At 36.3% G+C, this 21,278-nt stretch overlaps 1 protein-coding gene across 1 annotated transcript; it reads right to left on the reverse strand.

The window, feature by feature from the left end:
• Positions 1-680: 680 nt before the first annotated feature.
• Positions 681-20,605, reverse strand: cunh18orf63 (chromosome unknown C18orf63 homolog). Its single transcript, XM_071582399.1, is given in 16 exon segments — positions 681-947; positions 1,595-1,676; positions 3,182-3,282; positions 5,626-5,865; positions 5,903-6,226; positions 8,667-8,850; positions 10,225-10,310; positions 14,135-14,231; positions 14,475-14,647; positions 15,506-15,525; positions 16,477-16,518; positions 17,242-17,330; positions 18,073-18,152; positions 19,385-19,408; positions 19,410-19,464; positions 20,484-20,605. Coding segments are annotated over 16 exon segments (1,746 nt in total). The 3' UTR covers positions 681-920.
• Positions 20,606-21,278: the final 673 nt, after the last annotated feature.

The raw sequence follows: 21,278 nt of genomic DNA on the forward strand, positions 1-21,278 counted from the left end.
ATGGGTCATTAAGCGCTGTCAGTATAAAGGGCAGTAGAGACAAGAACGATCTTGCTCTTTTAAGATACAGAAAGCGGCGTAATTTGGCCCCTATCATTAGCCATCAAAGTGGCTGGGCCTGATTTCCATCTCAGTCAAGAGCCTCTGACTCTACTCTGACTCTTCTTTGGAGTCTGTGGTGTCATTAGGGTTGAGGGAAGTCACCTTGCATTACTGTTTTCTGCAGAGCCGGCGTTCATTATTGCCAACTGAAATCGTGTATGTCAGGCAAGATCACGGAGAAAACAGGCTAGAAGCAAAATTAAAAATTGCATTTTTATCCTGTCACAAAAAATCTGCAGTAATCTCACATGGCTCATCTAGATCTTTTATCATTTTCATGAGATTTCAACAAAATACTAATGTATATGCAATCAAAAGAAGAGATTTCAAGATAAACTCCCTCTATTTTGTCATTAAATTCCTGAGCTGCTATTTTCATCTCTTCTTACTGCATGTCAATAATTGTCTCATTTGTGTCCGATTTTACTTCTAAAGAATTTTAGGAGAAACTTCTGAGACAAAGTTAATGCTTTCGCCTGGTTCTTTTCCACAGTCTTGATTAAAGTCAGAGCATGGTTTAACTAAACGTAACAGGTTAAATTTGATGACAGACAAATGACCAATGAGTTACTTTTTTTATTTCTTTATATGTAGCTCTTTCCAAACTCTGGATCCAATTAAACAACAGATTTTAGCTTACAAGGTCTTGCTTGAAAGAAAAAAAAGTCTGAAACCAAATGTCATTTGCAACGAATATGGTGTAACTTGTGGCAAACGCATTGAACTGTCAACAGAGTTTGTCAATGGAACAAACAAAAACTCAGTATGCAAAGTCTCTATAGTGTGTGTTTTTAAGCGAGTAACCAAACCCAACACTCCTAAGTTTCACTCAGACATTTCATGACCAGTGTTGAGCAGTAACGCACTACTTAGTAACGCGTTACTGTAATTTGATTACTTTTTTAGTAACGGAGTAATTTAACACGTTATCAGTAATTAGAGTATAGTTACAAGCCAAGGTCTCTATACGTTACTGCCGCATTACATTGCTGACAGAATGCAGTGTTTTATAATCTAGAGATTGTAAAAAGGATGTAGCACACGCACTGTCGAGTCAAGTGCCAGTGGATTAGAGACCTGCTCCCACGAGACCCGACGCAACAGAGTGCAGCGCGGGACAAAACTTGATAGGCGAGTGCAGAGACTCGTGTGTGTGCGCGGGATACGAGAGAATAAAATGATTCACGGGACTCCCACAAAATTGCGATGAACTGAGATGTCTTTTAGAGATTACAAATGCAGTGCTCTTTGCTGGCATTCTGCCAAACCATGCACGCAGCAGCCGCTTGCTTTAGTTAAAAATAACAGTGTTCTGTGAATGCGTGTATGCTGGGATTTCATAAATTTCATGGAGAAAAAAGTAACGTAACTAGTAATGTAACTAATTACTTTTGAAATAAAGTAATCAGAACAGTAACGTGATTACTTTTAAAAGGAGTAATCAGTAATTTGATAACATTTTCAGAGTAACTTGCCCAACACTGTTCATGACCTTTGACACCAGCTCCTCTTTCTTATCCTTTGAGCGCACATTGATCCTTCGACTCTTCAACCATGCCTGCAGAGTTGCCGAGCTGAAAACAGAAATAAGAAATAACCTTCCTAAGTTTTGTATGCAACTGATTTACGTTTTTAACAGCAATAAATAACTGACAGAATCTGCAAAAATGTCCCCACACATTGTTTGCACAGATGTTCTACACAACGGATGTAGACATTATACAGATGTGCTAAATTGAGCATCAAGTGCTACATTTATTGGTTGGTGAAAGCATTATAAATTATCCAAAATATTTAATAAACAAACATGTAAAGGGCAGAGTTGAGACTAATAATAGTTTTTTGTGAATTTTACAAAACTGTATAAACATATTGCCAATTCTTTATAAATGTGCAGAATCTGTGTAGACCAGCAAATTACTTGAAATTAAATGGATGAATAAATATTGCAATTTTTTTATCGAACAGTACACATAGTAAAATACAGTTAACACAGTGTTGTACTGTACTATACAGTAATATTGTAAAATAATACAATTGAAAATTTCAGTTTTCTGTTTTGATATATTGTAAAAAAGAAAAAAAAAGAAATTTATTCCTGTGATGCGCAGCTGTATTTTCAGCATCATTACTCCAGTCTTCAGTGTCACATGATCTTCAGAAATCAGTATAATATGCTGACTTTCCACTCAAGAAACATTATTATCAGTGTTGAAAACACTAGTGCTGTTGTACTATACAGTAATATTGTAAAATAATACAATTGAAAATTTCAGTTTTCTGTTTTGATATATTGTAAAAAATAAAAAATAAAGTATTTTATTCCTGTGATGCGCAGCTGTATTTTCAGCATCATTACTCCAGTCTTCAGTGTCACATGATCTTCAGAAATCAGTATAATATGCTGACTTTCCACTCAAGAAACATTATTATCAGTGTTGAAAACACTAGTGCTGCTTCCTTTTGTGGAAACCATGATACTTTAAGGGTTCTTTGATGGATAGAAAAATTCAGAACAACAGCATTTATCTGAAATAGAGATCCTTTGCAACATTATAAATGTCTTTACTGCCAGTTTCAATTAATGCAATGGATCATTTTTTTGCATAAAAGTAGACATTTCTTTTAAAAAGAACCCAAACTTTTAAATAGTAGTATATCTGTGTGTAACCCATAACCTGGACCAGCCATGGCATCATTACGTATCACACAAATGAAAGATCTGATATGGGTTTATATATGGCTGCACCTGTTAGTAGCCTCCATCATAAAGAAAAAATATGAGCTCATCTTCTCTCTTAATGACATTCAATCAAGACCATGAACACATGCCAGACTTGTAATGGGTTTCATTTATAAGATGCGTGCCAATGAGCAGTCACACTGCTGGCCTCTGGACTATAGCAGACTGTTCTGCCCTGCAAAAGTGAAACATGGCAGCGACGCCAACACTCCAACTACAGCTGTGAAGTTTCTGAGTTAAAGATAACGCCATGTTCTAATGAAGACTATTTCTATGGTACATTTTATAGATGTGCAATGGTCAAAAAAGAAATAAAAAACACATAGAAAAACAGACTGTAAGTAATATACCGAAAGTACCTGATTGCTCGTTGCATATACTTCCACATCCTGCACACTCTGTTTGAGCCTCTTTCGTTTAGACTCAAACGTGTCTCCCTGAAAGATGTCGAGACATGAGCCATTAGAAACATTACACCAGATTGAATCATTCATGAAGGTTCATCAATTATTTTCAGGAAACTGCACCGATTAATTTGCCTAGTCTTGCTAAATCAGTGCCCCACTATCCCATGAGAAATACAGCAATCTGCAAACTAAATTTTGACATTTTCCAAGTTATAAAATGTAAGTGGTGCTTGCCTGTGCAAAACGTGCCATGCATTTGCTAAGAGCTCTGTTTTTGTAAGTTTAACTGCTTAGAAATTAGGGCCCTATGATTTCTGCGATGCAGAATCAAGGAATCTGGTCATAAAAAAGGAATTTACTGTATAACGTCAAAGTGTCTGTGAATATTAAAATGCAAAAAGACTATTTGATTGTTCGATTAAATATAAGAAAACTGTCTTTGGACAGTTAGAGAAGCAGAAAGATGGAATTTAATACCTGTTTATATTAGAGAGTGTACAATATTTAGTATTTTTAAAACTACGCTTAATGTATGGCTTAAGGAAAGCCAAATATGTGATCACTGACCTGATTTTTTAAATTTTATGGAGTGTGATGTGATATTGTATGTATTGTTTGTGACGGAATATTGTAATTTTGTAACAACTTCCTGCCCAGGGACTGCAGATGCAAATTAGCTTTAAAGCTAACTCTGGCACAACACTTGTGTTGTGCATTGTCCCTGTTAAATAAATGAACTAAACTATTTAAATATGAAGTCTGCATGTTCTGCATGTCTCTGTGTATGTCTAATAAGAACCACAGTTTTGTCTGGTACACACATAAGCAAGCATATATTTTTAAATAATTTCTTTTTAAGGAATAACCACACAATTTATCCTCCATGTTTTAATTTTAACTGTAAACCTCTGTTGTGCAGCACTTTGTTTGCTAAAAAAATAAAAGGAATTGCATAATTTTTATTTATTTTTTATATAATGTTTTATGTCTTCATTTGATTACCACCATTTTGGTAATAAACTGATAAATCACAGAATTTGGGAAAACATAATGGAATTGGAGAAAAGATAAAACATGTTTCATTGGGCATCTAAAAATATAATTTTAGTTAAACTTTTAATAAACGTTCACAAGTTCGCACTTACTTATAATCGGATTGAGCAAATAGTAAGCATATTTGGCGTGCTGTCCTGAGGGAGGGTTCCGAGCCCGGAATATAGTCCGAAACCCGAGAACTCTCCCAGTCCCTAGTATGGAATGAGAATAGTTTAAGAGTGAGGAGTTGGGGCAGAGGAGGAATGCCGGGAAAACTGTCATGGGACAGAGGGGAGTTGGCTGTATTAGGGTTAGGGTTAGGGCATATGTATCGTGCTAGTTAAGATGATTAACTAAATGAGCTCCACCTGTGCTGAATTGGTTGATTATCTGATCATGCTCCTTATTAAAACCTTATCAACCTTATTAATAAAACATCAGGTAATTGTTAAATGTGACCCTGGACCACAAAACCAGTCATAAGGGTAAATTTTGTGAAATTCCACTGGTGTTTTTTTTAAAGGATAGGACAATATTTGGCTGAGATACAACTATATAAAAATCTGGAATCTGAGGGTGCAAAAAATATTCCGAGAACTCTCCCAGTCCCTAGTATGGAATGAGAATAGTTTAAGAGTGAGGAGTTGGGGCAGAGGAGGAATGCCGGAAAACTGTCATGGGACAGAGGGGAGTTGGCTGTATTAGGGTTAGGGTTAGGGCATATGTATCGTGCTAGTTAAGATGATTAACTAAATGAGCTCCACCTGTGCTGAATTGGTTGATTATCTGATCATGCTCCTTATTAAAACCTTATCAACCTTATTAATAAAACATCAGGTAATTGTTAAATGTGACCCTGGACCACAAAACCAGTCATAAGGGTAAATTTTGTGAAATTCCACTGGTGTTTTTTTTAAAGGATAGGACAATATTTGGCTGAGATACAACTATATAAAAATCTGGAATCTGAGGGTGCAAAAAATATATATAATATTGAGAAATCATCTTTAAAGTTGTCCAAATGAAGTCCTTAGCAATGCACATTACTAATCAAAAATGAAGTTTTGATATATTTACGGTAGGAAATTTACGAAATATCTTTATGAAACATGATATTTACTTAATATCCTAATGATTTTTGGCATAAAAGAAATATCGATCATTGTGACCCATACAATGTATTGTTGGCTATTGCTACAAATATACCCCAGCGACTTAAGACTGCTTTTGTGCTGCAGGGTCACAAATGGTACACACTTAATAATTTCAAATTACTGGACATGCCTTTTGATTACTAAAATCAAGTGAGTAAATCAATAAAATGCCCAGCTTACTTACTCCTCTATTGCTGGGGATCTCAGGCATGATGTGGGACTGCATCTGTAGTACTAAAGGCAGAGTAGGGATAATCGCATTGACTCCGCTGTTGGCCTTACACTTAGAAAAAGGTAAATTCATCCGCTCCGGGGCTGGAGGCCTGGAGAACTGGTTAGAAAAGGCTGGTGGTGTGGAGCAGTGGGGTTTGGAAGACGATGACAGACAAGTAGATGACAGAGGCCTTAAAACTGCTGTCAGCTTCTGCTCTTCCGGCCCCTGCTGCATGCATCTCAGTCACGTTCCCATGGTGGGTGTGGGATTTGTTTTTGAAGATTGGCACAAGCTTTGGTCTCGGAAGTGCAGATTGTGACTGGATGTGAGTAAAATGAACATTAGTGGGAGATGAAGAGGACTGAGTTGCCAAGTTGGAGGACGTCCAGTCTTTCTGGTCAACAGACGAATCCAAACTGGATCTCTTTTTCTTTTCAGTCTGTTTTCCAGTTGAGTCACACTGACTGGAGCGGTGTTGCGCTGCATTCCGTGGGCAGCTGCTGGGAAGCTGGTTCAGTACAGCTCTGCTGCTGTTTTCTCTTGTCACGTTTGCAGGCAGGGGTTCAAAACACTATAAATGCAAGGAAAGAGGAGTTTGTGAACAGGGAAATATTTCCTGTGCAAAAGTTCCTATGTAAGTGCGCAAGTTTGGTTGATTCTGCGCTGATGTCTACAAAAATAAACTTTTAAAGGTTCACTTAAGTTAAATTTACCGTTAAACTTTCATGAAATTTCTTAAATTATGATTACTCCAAAATGACATTGATCAAAACGTAAAACTTAAGCCAAAATTGACATTACATATATAAAATGTGATATAATTTATAAATATTTCAGATCATTTTAACTACAAAATGATACATGTATTTTATGTAATAAATCATCTGTAAAATTATGGCATTGTGCATTATTTTTAAAGATTTTGTTTCAAATTATAGTATTATTTTTAAGTCAAATGTTTTACTTTGCCTAAAAGAACTACTCAATTAATATTTAAATAATTGTCAATATTTAATTTTACTGATAAAATATAGAATTGCTCCAACATGCCTGGCAACACTTATTGTTAATGACCCCAAAACATTCTGTTATATTAGACTGACTCTGCCGCCACATCTGTGAGCTTTCTCTTTCTCAAGAAAATACTTTCTCGATTGCGAAATCTGTAAGGTTCCTCTTACTTAAACAATTATTTGTGCTGAACATGTATGTTGATAATGATGCTGGCACTAGTATGCTTTTGTACATCAATTAACCAGTCAGTTAATCATTGCTGCCTAATGTTGCCATTATCACTCATTACAGTCTACGAGATTAATGAAGGCTTCCTCTGTGCCAGTATTGATCTTTAAGACAAAGAAAACAATATAAAAAGCATTGGATACAATAATCAATGCAATGATATTATAGCTAAAGCGGGCGATGTGTCCTCAAAAACTAGATCAAATAACTTGGGTGAGTTTTTGATCTCTGTTTATTTGTTCACAAATGTTATCTTTTGTAAAGAAGAGGGGGAATGTGACGAGGAAATGACATAAGCCTGATCTGGGTCACTGATACACCACTGTGCATCCCCTCAGAGTATGTGCACCACCCTCAAGGCCACGTCTTTGACTAAATATTGCTGTTTGGTATGAAGCTGCAGTCATTAATAAGCATTGCATGTGCATGAAGTGCTTTGAGATGCTGTCTCTTTTGATCACTTACGTGGGAGGTTGATGTATTACGTGTCCAAGGACTTCAATCAGCATCAACATTTCAGATTTATATGGGAGTAAAAGGGAACATGCTGAGCATCTGTCTGAAACTGGCCAAGATTTCTTTTAATTTATTCACCATAATTAATCACATTTACTAGATTCTAAATCAGGCCATCAAGGCTGCATGCATAATTACGAAAATTAGCTTTACAAAATAATTTTAGTTATAAATGAAGATTTAAATGTACTGTATGTAAGAAATGAACTCCAAAAGTGTGGCTACACTCTAAAAAATGCTGGGTTGTTTCAACCCAATGTTGGGTCAAATATGGACTAACCCAACTGTTGGGTTAAATTTTGGTTACATTTTTAAATTAGCTTTTTAACCCAACAGTTGGGTTAGTCCATATTTGACCCAACATTGGGTTGAAACAACCCAGCATTTTTTAGAGTGTATAGACAATCAGCTTTTAATGAAAAAGGCTTTATCATATTTATTTTATTTTACTTTTGTCTCAAAGAAGTAATCTACTGTAAGTAATCTCTTTTTTATTTATAAAATATGGAATTTCTCCAACATAGATTGTAAAGGAGAATGTGCATATCATCTGCCTGTAACTGATCACCATTTCTTTTAATTTATTCGCCAGATTTAATCACGACATTTTAAACATTTTTACTCAATTCTAATTGTGGTATGACAAATAAATTAAATCAAGCCATCAAAGCTGCATGCATAATAGTTAAGAAACGACCATTAATATTTTAATAATTTTAAATATTTTACTTTTATTTATAAAATATGAAATTGCTCCAACATGTCTGCAACTGGTCTTTTTTTTAACCATGCCATAAAAGCTGCATATAATAATTAAGAAAAAACATATCATGCGGTATCAAATTATTTGTTTTATATTGAGAATAGCATGCCACACCAGTCGACATGACGGCTTTCCAAAAGTATTTAATGTCTGCAAAACATGTTTCTAATTTCATTTAAAAAGGGATTTCTACTGTCTGCATAATCCGCTTGTTTTTCAAATCTGGATAACACATGCATCTCAATAGTTTTGGAACATGCATCCATAAAGCAACATATCCAGTTGCATCTGTGCTGCAGATGAGCATATTCATAACAAATTGGGCAATGTCAGAAGTAATACTAAGCAGCAGAGTGCAGTACTTGATGTCAAATCCAGTTGATTGCTACTTTATTGCTATCAGCAGGAGAGTAAGCTGAGTGACAGCATGTTTGTGTTTATGGACACGTGTGTGTGTGTGTGTGTGTGTGTGTGTGTGTGTGTGCAGTACCTGAGTGTCTGGTCTGTTCAGTTCATTGCTGTAGTAGCAAGGCTTGCAGGTCATCCGCACTGAAAAACCGCACGCACTCTCCAATCCGGCCTGCAGATCTGATACGATGGCTCCCAGTACCCCCTGCTGGTCCACTCTGGGATAGCACTGTACCTGCTGAGTGCGGATGCAGCACAATGGATATCTGAGCAGGAAGTCAAGGATATGTATTGCCAACATAGAAAAAAAACAAAAACAATGCAGTTATAAATAAACTAGATCCAAACACGGCATGATTAAAAACGTATGGTTTGTTTATAATCTTTCATCTGTCCCCGCAATGTGTAATGTAAGTGCAGACCTGATTCATTATGAGCAGAGATCTAGCACAAGTGTGAAAATGGGTGTTATGTAATATTAATAATGAGAAACATGTTTGGGAATAGTGTTGAATTCCCAGAGTTCTGGGACGAAACACAGATGAAGGCTGCTCTGATTGGTACTTCAGCATACAGCTTGTATACTGAGTATAATATGCAGATTTTCTTTATGTACAGTATTGTTTAAAAGTTTGCTTTTTTTTTGAATGAAAGAAAGAAATATTTTCACTCAGCAAAGATTCAATAAATTGATAAAAAGTGACAGTAATGACAATTAAAATGTTACAAAATTGTCTAATTCTAATAAATGGTTTTCTTTTTCTATTCAATAATACCGCAAAAAAAATGTTAGCAGCTAAAGCAGTTAAAGAAGTTTCCTGAGCAACAGATCAGCATATCAGAATGATTTCTGAAAGATCTTGTTACACAGAAGACTGGAGTAATGATGATAAAAAATACACATTTACACCACAGGAATAAATTACACTTTAAAATAGATTAACATAGAAAACAGTTATTTTAAATTGGAATAACATTTCACAATATTACTATTTTTACTGTATCTTTGATTAAATAAATGCTTTTTTTTTAAAGCACTTGGCTTTCTATTTATGTAGCAACCAGAAGAAATCATTTCTAACATCTGATTCTTGATTCATCATTTAATTGTATTGCCATCAGGATTTTCCCAAAATTTGATTAAATATTTAAAATAACCATGCAACCATTGAGAAGATAATTTCCATTAAACTAAGCTGCAATGTAATAAGATCACGTGGCAACAATGTATCATACTAATGCTTGAAATGTTGCATAATGCAAACTGTTTCACATGTTGGCAGTGTTCAGTGTACATGCTGTAGCTCAGTATGTGATGCCAGTTCTGAACAGTACAACCCATCTCATGTCCACTAGGTGTCATTATCATGTTGCATGAATGTCAGTCAAAACAGTCTGCTGTACTACTTTTCACAATCCATATGTAATCCATCAGTAGAATTTATGTCTGAAAAACAATTTCAGATTGATGTAAAATTAAAAGTGTGATGCTGTAAATGTAGCACAAGAAGATCATAAACTGGTGTTTTGGACAAGACTGTACCATTTTACTGAGAGCAAATGTTGTGCTATAAATAGCTGAAATCAATATCTTATTGACAGGGAAGGGATCATTAACTAAAACCTTTACTAAAGGATACGTGAACAGCTTGTCACCTATTGGTTTAAAGTACACACTGCAGTAGACGACTTCCTCTTCGCTTACTGAGGACAGCTGATATCCATACTAAAACCAGAAAGAGAGACAGTTAAAGAGACAGACAGAAAAGCAAGACAGAAAGTTACAGAGAGACAGGAACATTTATACAGTTTAGCAAATTATTTTTTTAATGGGCAGATTATATTGCATTTGTCTGTGTATATTTGTAAGCAAGCTAGCACTTTCAAACTAAATATTTGGATGTGATTTAGGTTTAAACAGATGGTGTATATACAATATAAATGGGTAGTCGTGCATGTCTGCACATACATACAAATTTTGTTTGATAAAGCCAAGCCCCACGACTGAGTCTGGAGTCAAAGGTTACATAGTGACCTCTAAACCAAACAGAAGTGGATCAGAGTGCTGAAAACACACACACAAACACATTAACAGACTGGCAAGAGAGTGCAACACTTCCAGAATGACAGTCAATTTACAGCAACAAAAGCTGTGTCAGACACTGAGACACCATTAACTGTCAAGCCATGTGGTTTTATTTGAGTGCAGCCCTGTGAATAAATAAAAAATCCTGAAACTCTCTAATGATCGGTAAATTGTTTGCTCTAATTTAATAATGCAGTGAGAACTGTTCTGAATTTGTTGGAGAGGACAGTTTTTTACGATTGCTTAAGCACAATTTTGAAAACCGGGCCCGGTTTGTCAAAACACTACACACAATTAACACAACCATATACTAAAGTAGCACAACACTTCAGATCATTTGCAAAATTTGTCAAAACTATACACAACTTTATAAAAACAATATTTTGTTAACATACGAAACACATTTCATATGACTTTAATCTTTTTGAACCAGTTACACACTGCTGTTGCTAACCTAAAACACTTTTAGCAAGTCTAATTCTCAGTGATTAGAGTACTGTAAGGGAAGTACACAGAGTGCAACTATACAATAGTTCACCAAACACGACACAAGACCAATGCTGCAGCCTGACGAAAATATCATTGATTTCTCTCCATATACACAAATCAGTCAACATGGAGAATCACAACAAAACATGTCCCAGTTGTCATGCTACTACAGTAGTGTGCATAACACTGTTAGCTCAGCAACAACATTGTACAGAAAATACTACAGCAAACATACTATACATTATCTCTTCGCCTAGCTGGATCTGGCCAGAGAATTTCATCAACATCACAAGCAATATCCTCATTAGCAAGACAACGCGGGAAGAACCGTCTTGAATGTCGAATCCATCCTTGCACAGCTGCGGCGTCGTCTTGGTCACAGGCGTCCTCCACGGCCTGAATGAGGGGTACCTGAGCCTGGGGCTGGAGATCGTAAACCTTCCATGCAGAGAAAAACTCTTCGATAGGGTTTAGAAACGGAGAGTATGGTGGAAGGTATAGTACTGTCAACTGTGGATGGTGTTGAAATCAGTTCTGGACCAAAGCGGAGCGGTGGAATGACACATTGTCCCAGGTGACAGTGTATTGTATCTGGTGCATTTCATTACCTGCTGTGACGATGTGGTGCAATCGGTCCAAAAACGCGAGAATGTGAGGTGTGTTGTAAGGGCCCATTTTGGTATGACGGAGGAGAACCCCATGCTGTGAAATGGCAGCGCAAAGGGTGATGTTACCCCCACGTTGCCCTGGGACATTGATTATAGCCCTGTGGCCAATGACATTTCTGCCTCTCCTTGCTTTTGTGAGGTTGAACCCTGCCTCATCAATATACAGTATATGAATTCATGCAGGATTTCCTCAGCATCCATCTGCAAAACTCTGAAATACAGTGAAAGACGACATTGTGTAGTTCAGGATAGGTCTAATATATTACGGTCAGTCAACATAAAAAAAAAGGCATGTGTGGAGTATGCAACATCACAGTGCTAAAGTGAACAATACAAACCTCCACATACTCATGCCGCAGCCGTTTGACCCTCTCTGAATTCCGCTCAAAAGGCACTCGATAAAGTGGTTTCATTTGAACCTGATGTCTTTTCAGGATGCGTGCCAGTGTTGACTGAGAGACCTGATGGACATTATTGAAAACGGCATGGTCACCGATAATGTTTGCTTGTAGTTCTCGGAGCCTGATAGCATTATTGGCCAAAACCATGTTTATTATCTCTCTCTCTTGTTCTAGCGTGAATATGGGCCCCCTTCCTCCTTGTCGTCCCCGACCTTCAATCCTATGTAGAGAATAATACATGTAACTTACTGTACAATGTCACAGGAAGGGGTATCACAAGTGCTGATATGGTGCATACAATAAGCGGCTGATTACTGTAACAAACCTTCTTTTACCGGTTTCCCTTCCGAAAAGTCCTTATGAAAAGTCCTTATGACAGTCCAGATGCCACTGTATATCTGCTAAGATTTGGCTGAACTCTCAGTCCAGCGTCAATCCGTGGTTAACAACATGGTCCACAAGTGTTGCACAAATGTCATTTGATAAGTTTGGTCCTCTTCTTCTTTGTGCACGTTCTCCTCCTGCTTCAGGTCTTCCTCTTCCACTTCCTCTTCCTCTTCCTCCACCTCTCACCCACACTCTTCTTCTGACTCCTTCCATTTTGGTTGAAGGCAGGTGAATCTACCTGCTGCATTTTTATAGTGCTTAAACCTGATTGGTGTGTCTACAATTTAGCAATCATGTGTTTGTGCACCTGATGGCTGTGTATAACAGATTGGCTCATAGGTGTGGTAATTTGACAGTCCGTGCTTTGTAATTGCAAGGAAGTGACATCATGATATACTTCTGTGTCTGATGTATACAAGTGTGTTTAGTGTTTTGCAAATAGTGTGAAGCTGACAATGTGCTTACAGTTGTGCAAATCTAGCCTTGTGTTTTGCTCCTTGAGTGTAAGGTTTTGCTAATTGTTGGAAAAGTTTAATTTTAGTGTGTAAGCAATCGTAAAAAACTGTAATTATGATGCATAACGATCACAATAACTCACAAGTAACCCACATGACTCCAGTCTGAAAATGAATGTCTTGTCAAGTGAAAAGCTGTGTGTTCGGAATAAACAAATCAATCAAGACATTTTAACTTCAAACTGATTTTCATAATATTGCTTCTCCTGAGAAAAGCTCTTCCTGTCTGAATCAAATCTGCACAAATCAAGCACTATTTACAAGCAAAAACAGCTCTAAACAAATATGTGTGAGGATTTTGATGTGAGAGGACAACAGGAGATGGACTTTTTCACTTAAGGAAGCATAATTATGGATTATGGACTCATATTTTGGTCATGAAGAGAAACATTTTATTGAAAACACCTTGATGTATGAATGACAAAAACACAGCTTTTGGTTTCACAATACAGTACGTTAATTAATGGACTGGAGTGTGGATTACTTGTGGATTATTGTGATGTTTTTATCAGCTGTTCGGACTCATTCTGACGGCACCCATTCACTGCAGAGGATCCACTGGTGAGCAAGTGATCTAATGCTAAATTTCTCAAAATCTGCTGAAACATACTCATCTACATCTTGGATGGCCTGCGGGTGAGAACATTTTATTTGATTTTTTTAGCAAATTTTCATTTTTGGGTGAAATATTCCTTTAAACTTTGGCACAAAGTCTGAACACTACACTCTTAAAAATAAAGGTGCTTCACATGCATTACGTTTTCCAGAGTCACTGAGGAAATCTTTTTCTGGGAAAGAAGGGAAAACTCCAAATACTTCTAAGAGCCATGAACGCAGCTTTAACTGAGCTCAAGGATGGCACAACACACGTTTTCAAGGCACGGCCTCCAACACAAGGCCATCAAACTGTCTGATTATCTTATCATGCGAACATCTACAAACATGAAACAAATTATGGGGCTTATTGAGGAGAGGTGTGCACTATTATTTTCTGTAGTGTTTACCATGTTGTTCCAGTGCTTTTGAAACTCCATGTAAGATTGGAATGGGCTTTGCTGTGGAATCCTGCGACTGATGCTAATGATTTGGTCTTTCTTCATACTGTTCACACACACACACACACAGAGAGAGAGAGAGAGAGAGAGAAAACAATGAAGGAAAAATATTGATTAATTTGTCTAAATCTGACACTGACAACAAAGGAGATTAGGACCTTTTCCCTCCATGATGCCCAGTGGAGCAACAGTACAGCTTTAGAAAGTGTCTGTTGTAAAAACGTAACAACACGGTATAAAGCAGTCTATTCACACATGCACACATGCACACATACACACAAACACATACCTTGGCAGAACATGGCACCAGTTATTTGGCATGACTGTATCCAGCACAGCATCATTAGTGTGGAGGAAGTTTTTCACCACAGGAGCAGGAATATCAAAATCCTGTATCTGGCAGAAGACAGATGAGCATAAATTAACACCACACACAGGAACAAGAACAAGAAATATTGCAATCTGATAGTCTTACTGTGAATAACTGGTCTCATTTATGTCAATTATTATTTCAATAATACAGCTATTTGTTCAAATAACTACATACCAAATGATTTTATGCAAATATTATGCTCTATGTATCATAGCTATGCAGGAAGTAGAAATGCATTATTATAAACATCTGTCTGTGTCATCATCAGTTACTGAGTGAACTGTGAAAGTCATCTAGGCTTTAGGGTAGAACGCAACGTGATAAACTGTGGCTTAATATGTGACTTCGAAAAAACAAATGATTCTCGGATAAAGCAAAATAAGTACATAATGTGCTAACAGTGAGCAAAACAGCACAAACGATATTGTTTTCACTAGTAGAAATACATTTAAATGTGTATCTATACAAGTACTCAACCACCTTAGTCACTCCTTGCCTGCGATCAAGAGAAATCCCAGTCTAACAATGCGAATACAAACGGCAGCGTCTCGTGCCAAAGTATACAGATGCTTCCCACCTACCAACCGCATTGCGTTTTCCACAGTCACTGAGGAAATCTTTTTCTGGGAAAGAAGGAAAAACTCCAAATACTTCTAAGAGCCATGAACGCAGCTTTAACTGAGCTCAAGGACGGCACAACACACGTTTTCAAGGCACGGCCTCCAACACAAGGCCATCAAACTGTCTGATTATCTTATCATGCGAACATTTTATTACACACATTTTATGCAGAATTTTTTAAAATACCCAATCAATCTTGGATGAGAAACAAAAGTGAACGACCTTCTAATTGACTTTTGATTTTTCCCGATTAATTACCATTACTTTAATTAATAATTGTAACTGTAATTTTGGTGTGTTAAACTGGCAGAGTGATAATTCATGACAACACTGTTGAACTCCAAAACTTGATGTGTGTGCTCATTTCCATTAAACTAAGCTGAGCTGACACTTGCTGACCTTCACACACAGAGAGAGAGAGAGAGAGAGAGAGAAAACAATGAAGGAAAAATATTGATTAATTTGTCTAAATCTGACACTGACAACAAAGGAGATTAGGACCTTTTCCCTCCATGATGCCCAGTGGAGCAACAGTACAGCTTTAGAAAGTGTCTGTTGTAAAAACGTAACAACACGGTATAAAGCAGTCTATTCACACATGCACACATGCACACATACACACAAACACATACCTTGGCAGAACATGGCACCAGTTATTTGGCATGACTGTATCCAGCACAGCATCATTAGTGTGGAGGAAGTTTTTCACCACAGGAGCAGGAATATCAAAATCCTGTATCTGGCAGAAGACAGATGAGCATAAATTAACACCACACACAGGAACAAGAACAAGAAATATTGCAATCTGATAGTCTTACTGTGAATAACTGGTCTCATTTATGTCAATTATTATTTCAATAATACAGCTATTTGTTCAAATAACTACATACCAAATGATTTTATGCAAATATTATGCTCTATGTATCATAGCTATGCAGGAAGTAGAAATGCATTATTATAAACATCTGTCTGTGTCATCATCAGTTACTGAGTGAACTGTGAAAGTCATCTAGGCTTTAGGGTAGAACGCAACGTGATAAACTGTGGCTTAATATGTGACTTCGAAAAAACAAATGATTCTCGGATAAAGCAAAATAAGTACATAATGTGCTAACAGTGAGCAAAACAGCACAAACGATATTGTTTTCACTAGTAGAAATACATTTAAATGTGTATCTATACAAGTACTCAACCACCTTAGTCACTCCTTGCCTGCGATCAAGAGAAATCCCAGTCTAACAATGCGAATACAAACGGCAGCGTCTCGTGCCAAAGTATACAGATGCTTCCCACCTACCAACCGCATTGCGTTTTCCACAGTCACTGAGGAAATCTTTTTCTGGGAAAGAAGGAAAAACTCCAAATACTTCTAAGAGCCATGAACGCAGCTTTAACTGAGCTCAAGGACGGCACAACACACGTTTTCAAGGCACGGCCTCCAACACAAGGCCATCAAACTGTCTGATTATCTTATCATGCGAACATTTTATTACACACATTTTATGCAGAATTTTTTTAAATACCCAATCAATCTTGGATGAGAAACAAAAGTGAACGACCTTCTAATTGACTTTTGATTTTTCCCGATTAATTACCATTACTTTAATTAATAATTGTAACTGTAATTTTGGTGTGTTAAACTGGCAGAGTGATAATTCATGACAACACTGTTGAACTCCAAAACTTGATGTGTGTGCTCATTTCCATTAAACTAAGCTGAGCTGACACTTGCTGACCTTGAGCCAAGGCAAACCAAATATTAGCTCAGTAAAGATGAAAGGATCATCCAGTCTTAGACTACATGAATTACTCATGCCTGTACTATTAAGAAGGCTCAAGGTGAAGCGACAGTTAAGATTACACACCAGCTAAATCAGCCACAAAGTGAACTTTACTCTCAGCCTACACTAGTGAATGACTGCCTTCACATTCAGTGAGCAATAATTGTGAATTGCTATTGCCTTTACCATGCACAGGCAAAATTCAGCTTGATTTTTTTTTTACATGGAAATGTTTGTAAGTACTTTTGTAAGTATACTGGCTCTGGGATATTGCCCCTCACGTGCTATTAGATATTGTCCTGCTTTGTTCCATTTAGGGGCCAGTCTAGCAGTCACAGAATAAGACAAACACTTCTGCAGAATGGTTGGGCTACAAGGCAAAAAGAAAGAGCACAAATGCTATGTTCACACAGCAGGCAAATGTGGCCAATTCGTGCTTTTGTGGTCCTAAATCAGATACAGGTCTAATGTTTTGTAATGCAACCTCAGACTGAACTTTTTTTTTTTAATTCATTCAATTCTGCAGTCATTTATAACTGTTCAATATTTTAAAGAATTATTTATCTACTGTAGAATTTGACATCATCTGCTCATATATATATATATATATATATGCATTCCCAATAAATGCTGATCATTTGAACATTTAAATATCACAGCTTCCACATAAATATTAAGCAGCTGTATTTGTATTCACCTGTTTGACTGAGGACAATAATATGAAATGTATCTTCAGCAAATCAGCATATTAAAATGATTTCTGAAGGATAATGTAACATTAAGACTACAGTAATGATGCTGAAAATGTAGCTTTGCATCACATTAATAAATTAAGTTTTACAATATATTCACACAGGAAACAATTATTTTTAATAATAATAGTATTTCACAATATTATTGTTTTTACTGTATTTTTGATCAAGCAAATGCAGGGACGTCTTTTGAAGGAGACATTCAAAAACGTAAAAAAAATCTTACTGATCCCAGGCTTTTGAACTGTAGTGTATGTTTTGATGCAGTGGAGACAAAATTCAGGCCAGTCAAATATAATATGGTCAGACTGAACTCATGGAGCAATGGATATTTGAGACATTTTTCTGGACAAACAAGACAGATTCTTTTTCTTTAAACTAACCTCTAGACCATGTTTCTGTGCAAAAGCCTGGATGATACCGCTCTTGTAAAATGCAATCTTAAGACCAAGTGCAGGGAACAAAGAAAATCAGAATGGACAGTTAAACAAAAATAGCACGTTTAGGCCACTGTAAATCAAACACTGACCAACGCTAGTGATCTGGTGAAACACACAAAACTTCATTCAGTCTTTTCATTGATACAAATGCATGTCGCCTTTCTCCTTTTGGCTACACACGTACAAAAGCCATGAAAGTTACATAAGCACAACATAGTCAATTATTCACCAGTGCACCCACTGAAGTCTGACAGCACATTCACAACATTTGTTGTGAAGGAAAGGAGATGACAGAGTGTGTGGAATGTGCCTCAAATATTTTGCATTTGCTTTTGACATGCCTTTGCACGAGCTGTGCTGACACGCAGACACACATGCACCCTCAGATGAAAAGTCACGCATATGCAACAGCACAAACTTCTCTGACAGGTGCACATGCACGCAAGGTGATGCACATATCACGAACACTGAGGGAAAAAGAAGAACAATAACATGTTTTCACAGGAAAAGCAATATAAATCATAAATGTTTTGCGTGACATGGACTTTTTTTTAGGTAATCGATTTTGGAGCTAATTCAAATCATCATTAAATATAATTATGCTACATTTTATTGAAAACAATTTTATGAGCAAGAGCACTTGCCTTTTAGGACCTGTCTGTACGTAGGAATACAACTGAGAGACACAAAGAATTATGGCTGCTAGGTGTAATGAAAATAAATATTTCTTCAGCCTTATTTCTGCGTGCTTTGTGAATCTATGGAAGCTTGTTTCTGCCATGGGATAACAATTTACTTCTGACTTTTTATCGTGCAATTCAGTCTTTTTTCCAGCAATTCTGACTTTTTCTCTGAATTTTAAGTTTATCATCTCTTTCAGCCATTGAATTAAAAAAAATGTTTTATGTCACATTTACTTTTTTATCTTGCACTTTTGAGCATGAATTGTGAGATATAAAGCAGGCTGGTTTTCCTATCTAACGTCACAGGACAATTATTAATTATATTAAAAAAAAATTTTTTTTTCAATTTAAAGCTGGCAAATATCACAAAATATATCATTGTTTTATGTCACATTTACTTTTTTATCTTGCACTTTTGAGCATGAATTGTGAGATATAAAGCAGGCTGGTTTTCCTATCTAACGTCACAGGACAATTATTAATTATATTAAAAAAAATTTTTTTTTTCAATTTAAAGCTGGCAAATATCACAAAATATATCATACTTACAGTCATAATAACAGTGATGCCCCCCAAAATGGCCCAACACAGGAGAAGCAACAATGTCTAAATGCAAGAGAACAAGCTCCCTGAAAGACAGACGGAAAAGCCTTTCACACTTCAGAGGTCAAGATAATTAAATATTCTAGATTTTTTTTAGAGAACAGCCACATGGTCTGTTCAGCTGGTCTCACAGGCTGAAGCAGTAGTGTAATGTTTTATATAATTAACCCTGCTGTTGTGTTAAAAAAATCTGAGTACCTTTTTTTGTGTTGGGGGTAAAACTGACCCCATTAGTTTCCATTCGCCTAAAAAAAAAAATCAACAATATGAAAAACACTAAAGAGTCATATGTATTTATGAAAAATACATAAAACCTATTGCAGCTTGTATGTAAGAGTTATAAAATATAAAAGTAATAAATTATGAATTCCTATTATGTTAAAAAATATTTCCTTTGTGATAGGGGAATTTGACCCCAATATATTTGTTAAAAATGCCCTTGATTTTTTATTATGCCTACTTGTAGTGACTATTTGCACACTGAGGTGCACAAAACTACAACTACGTAAAACACAGTGTACTTGTACTTAAATAGTACCTTTTTTTTTTTTGCAAATAGAAATGTATCTCTATTAGTATAGTATTTATCCCTATTTGCACTTAAGATATAAGGCCTTTGCTTTTTTATGTCTGGTTCTTTCTTTTCTTTTCTCTCTCTCTTTTTTTCTTTTAAGTGCTTTTTGGTGAATTGCATGAGAACCAAGCATGTTTTTGTACAGCCTTTCCAAATCACATTTGTGTGTCTAAACATGCATATTCATAAAAGTATAAGAAAAAGCCATAAAATCTCCAAAAGAAATAAACAGTTTAACCAGTGTTTCAAGCAGTTAAAAATCGAGTATGGGTCAAAGGGTAGCTACATAAAGTCAAGCTTCAACATATAAGGGTCTAACAACAAGGACAACAAGGGTCTAATCGCACTTTATGTGCCTTTCATCTCAAAGCCTATTAGATGAAATGTCTAGATCAATCACGAATCTAATCAATATGTGAAAAACCAAAACTACAGTTTTATAACCAGCACACATTATATTTGTCTTTTCACCTGCAGGTTTTCACTTGTTTGTTCTGGTTCATCGTATAACTGTTCAAGAAGAATAGATTTGCACAACATAAGTTCCTCAGCTCCGGAAGATTGAGGAAAAGCAAAGACTGTGTCCCACTCATTCTGAAAATAAAATGATGAGGGTTAATTTGGTCGAACCAACACAGTCACTGATCTGTGACCAAAATAAGCTATTATTGGTTAATCAGAGACTATTTTGGTCCAAAGTCTATATGAAATTGTGCGCATATTCTGTCAGTAATTACCTCAGATAAGACAAAACTCTGTTATAACTCTGAAAAAGTGTAGCGTATTACGTACATTGTGTTGACAGAAAGAAAGAAAGGGTTAGTTTTACCCCAGTTTGAGGTTATACAACAATAATAAGTGCTGAGGTACTAGAGCGCGAGCTTTTGGGGGCAAGAACGAGGAGACTCGCGTGACAATGTTTCAAGTGAACATACTCTTATCCAGTGTTGGGGAAAGTTACTTTTAAAAGTAATGCATTACAATATTGCATTACTTCCTAAAAAAGTAACTAATTACGTTACTTAGTTACTTTTTATCAAAAGTAATGCGTTACAATACTTTTACGTTACTTTTTAAATCTGGGCTGGGCTTGCTTGTTTGCTTTTAACATAAAAAAGTTCTATTTTTGGCAAATGTGAAAGCCCTTTCTCAGCAAAAGCCTCAGGCTGAAGGAAATGTAAATTCACGTCTGTACAGCAGAACGCAGAAGAAGAAAGTTCCACTCTTCAGCAATAAAAAAAGAAGAAGAAATGTTAGTTTATCGTG

This window comes from Sinocyclocheilus grahami, unplaced genomic scaffold (genome assembly GCF_001515645.1).
Source record: "Sinocyclocheilus grahami isolate Dianchi unplaced genomic scaffold, SAMN03320097.WGS_v1.1 scaffold164.1, whole genome shotgun sequence".
Classification (NCBI taxonomy): Eukaryota; Metazoa; Chordata; class Actinopteri; order Cypriniformes; family Cyprinidae; genus Sinocyclocheilus; species Sinocyclocheilus grahami.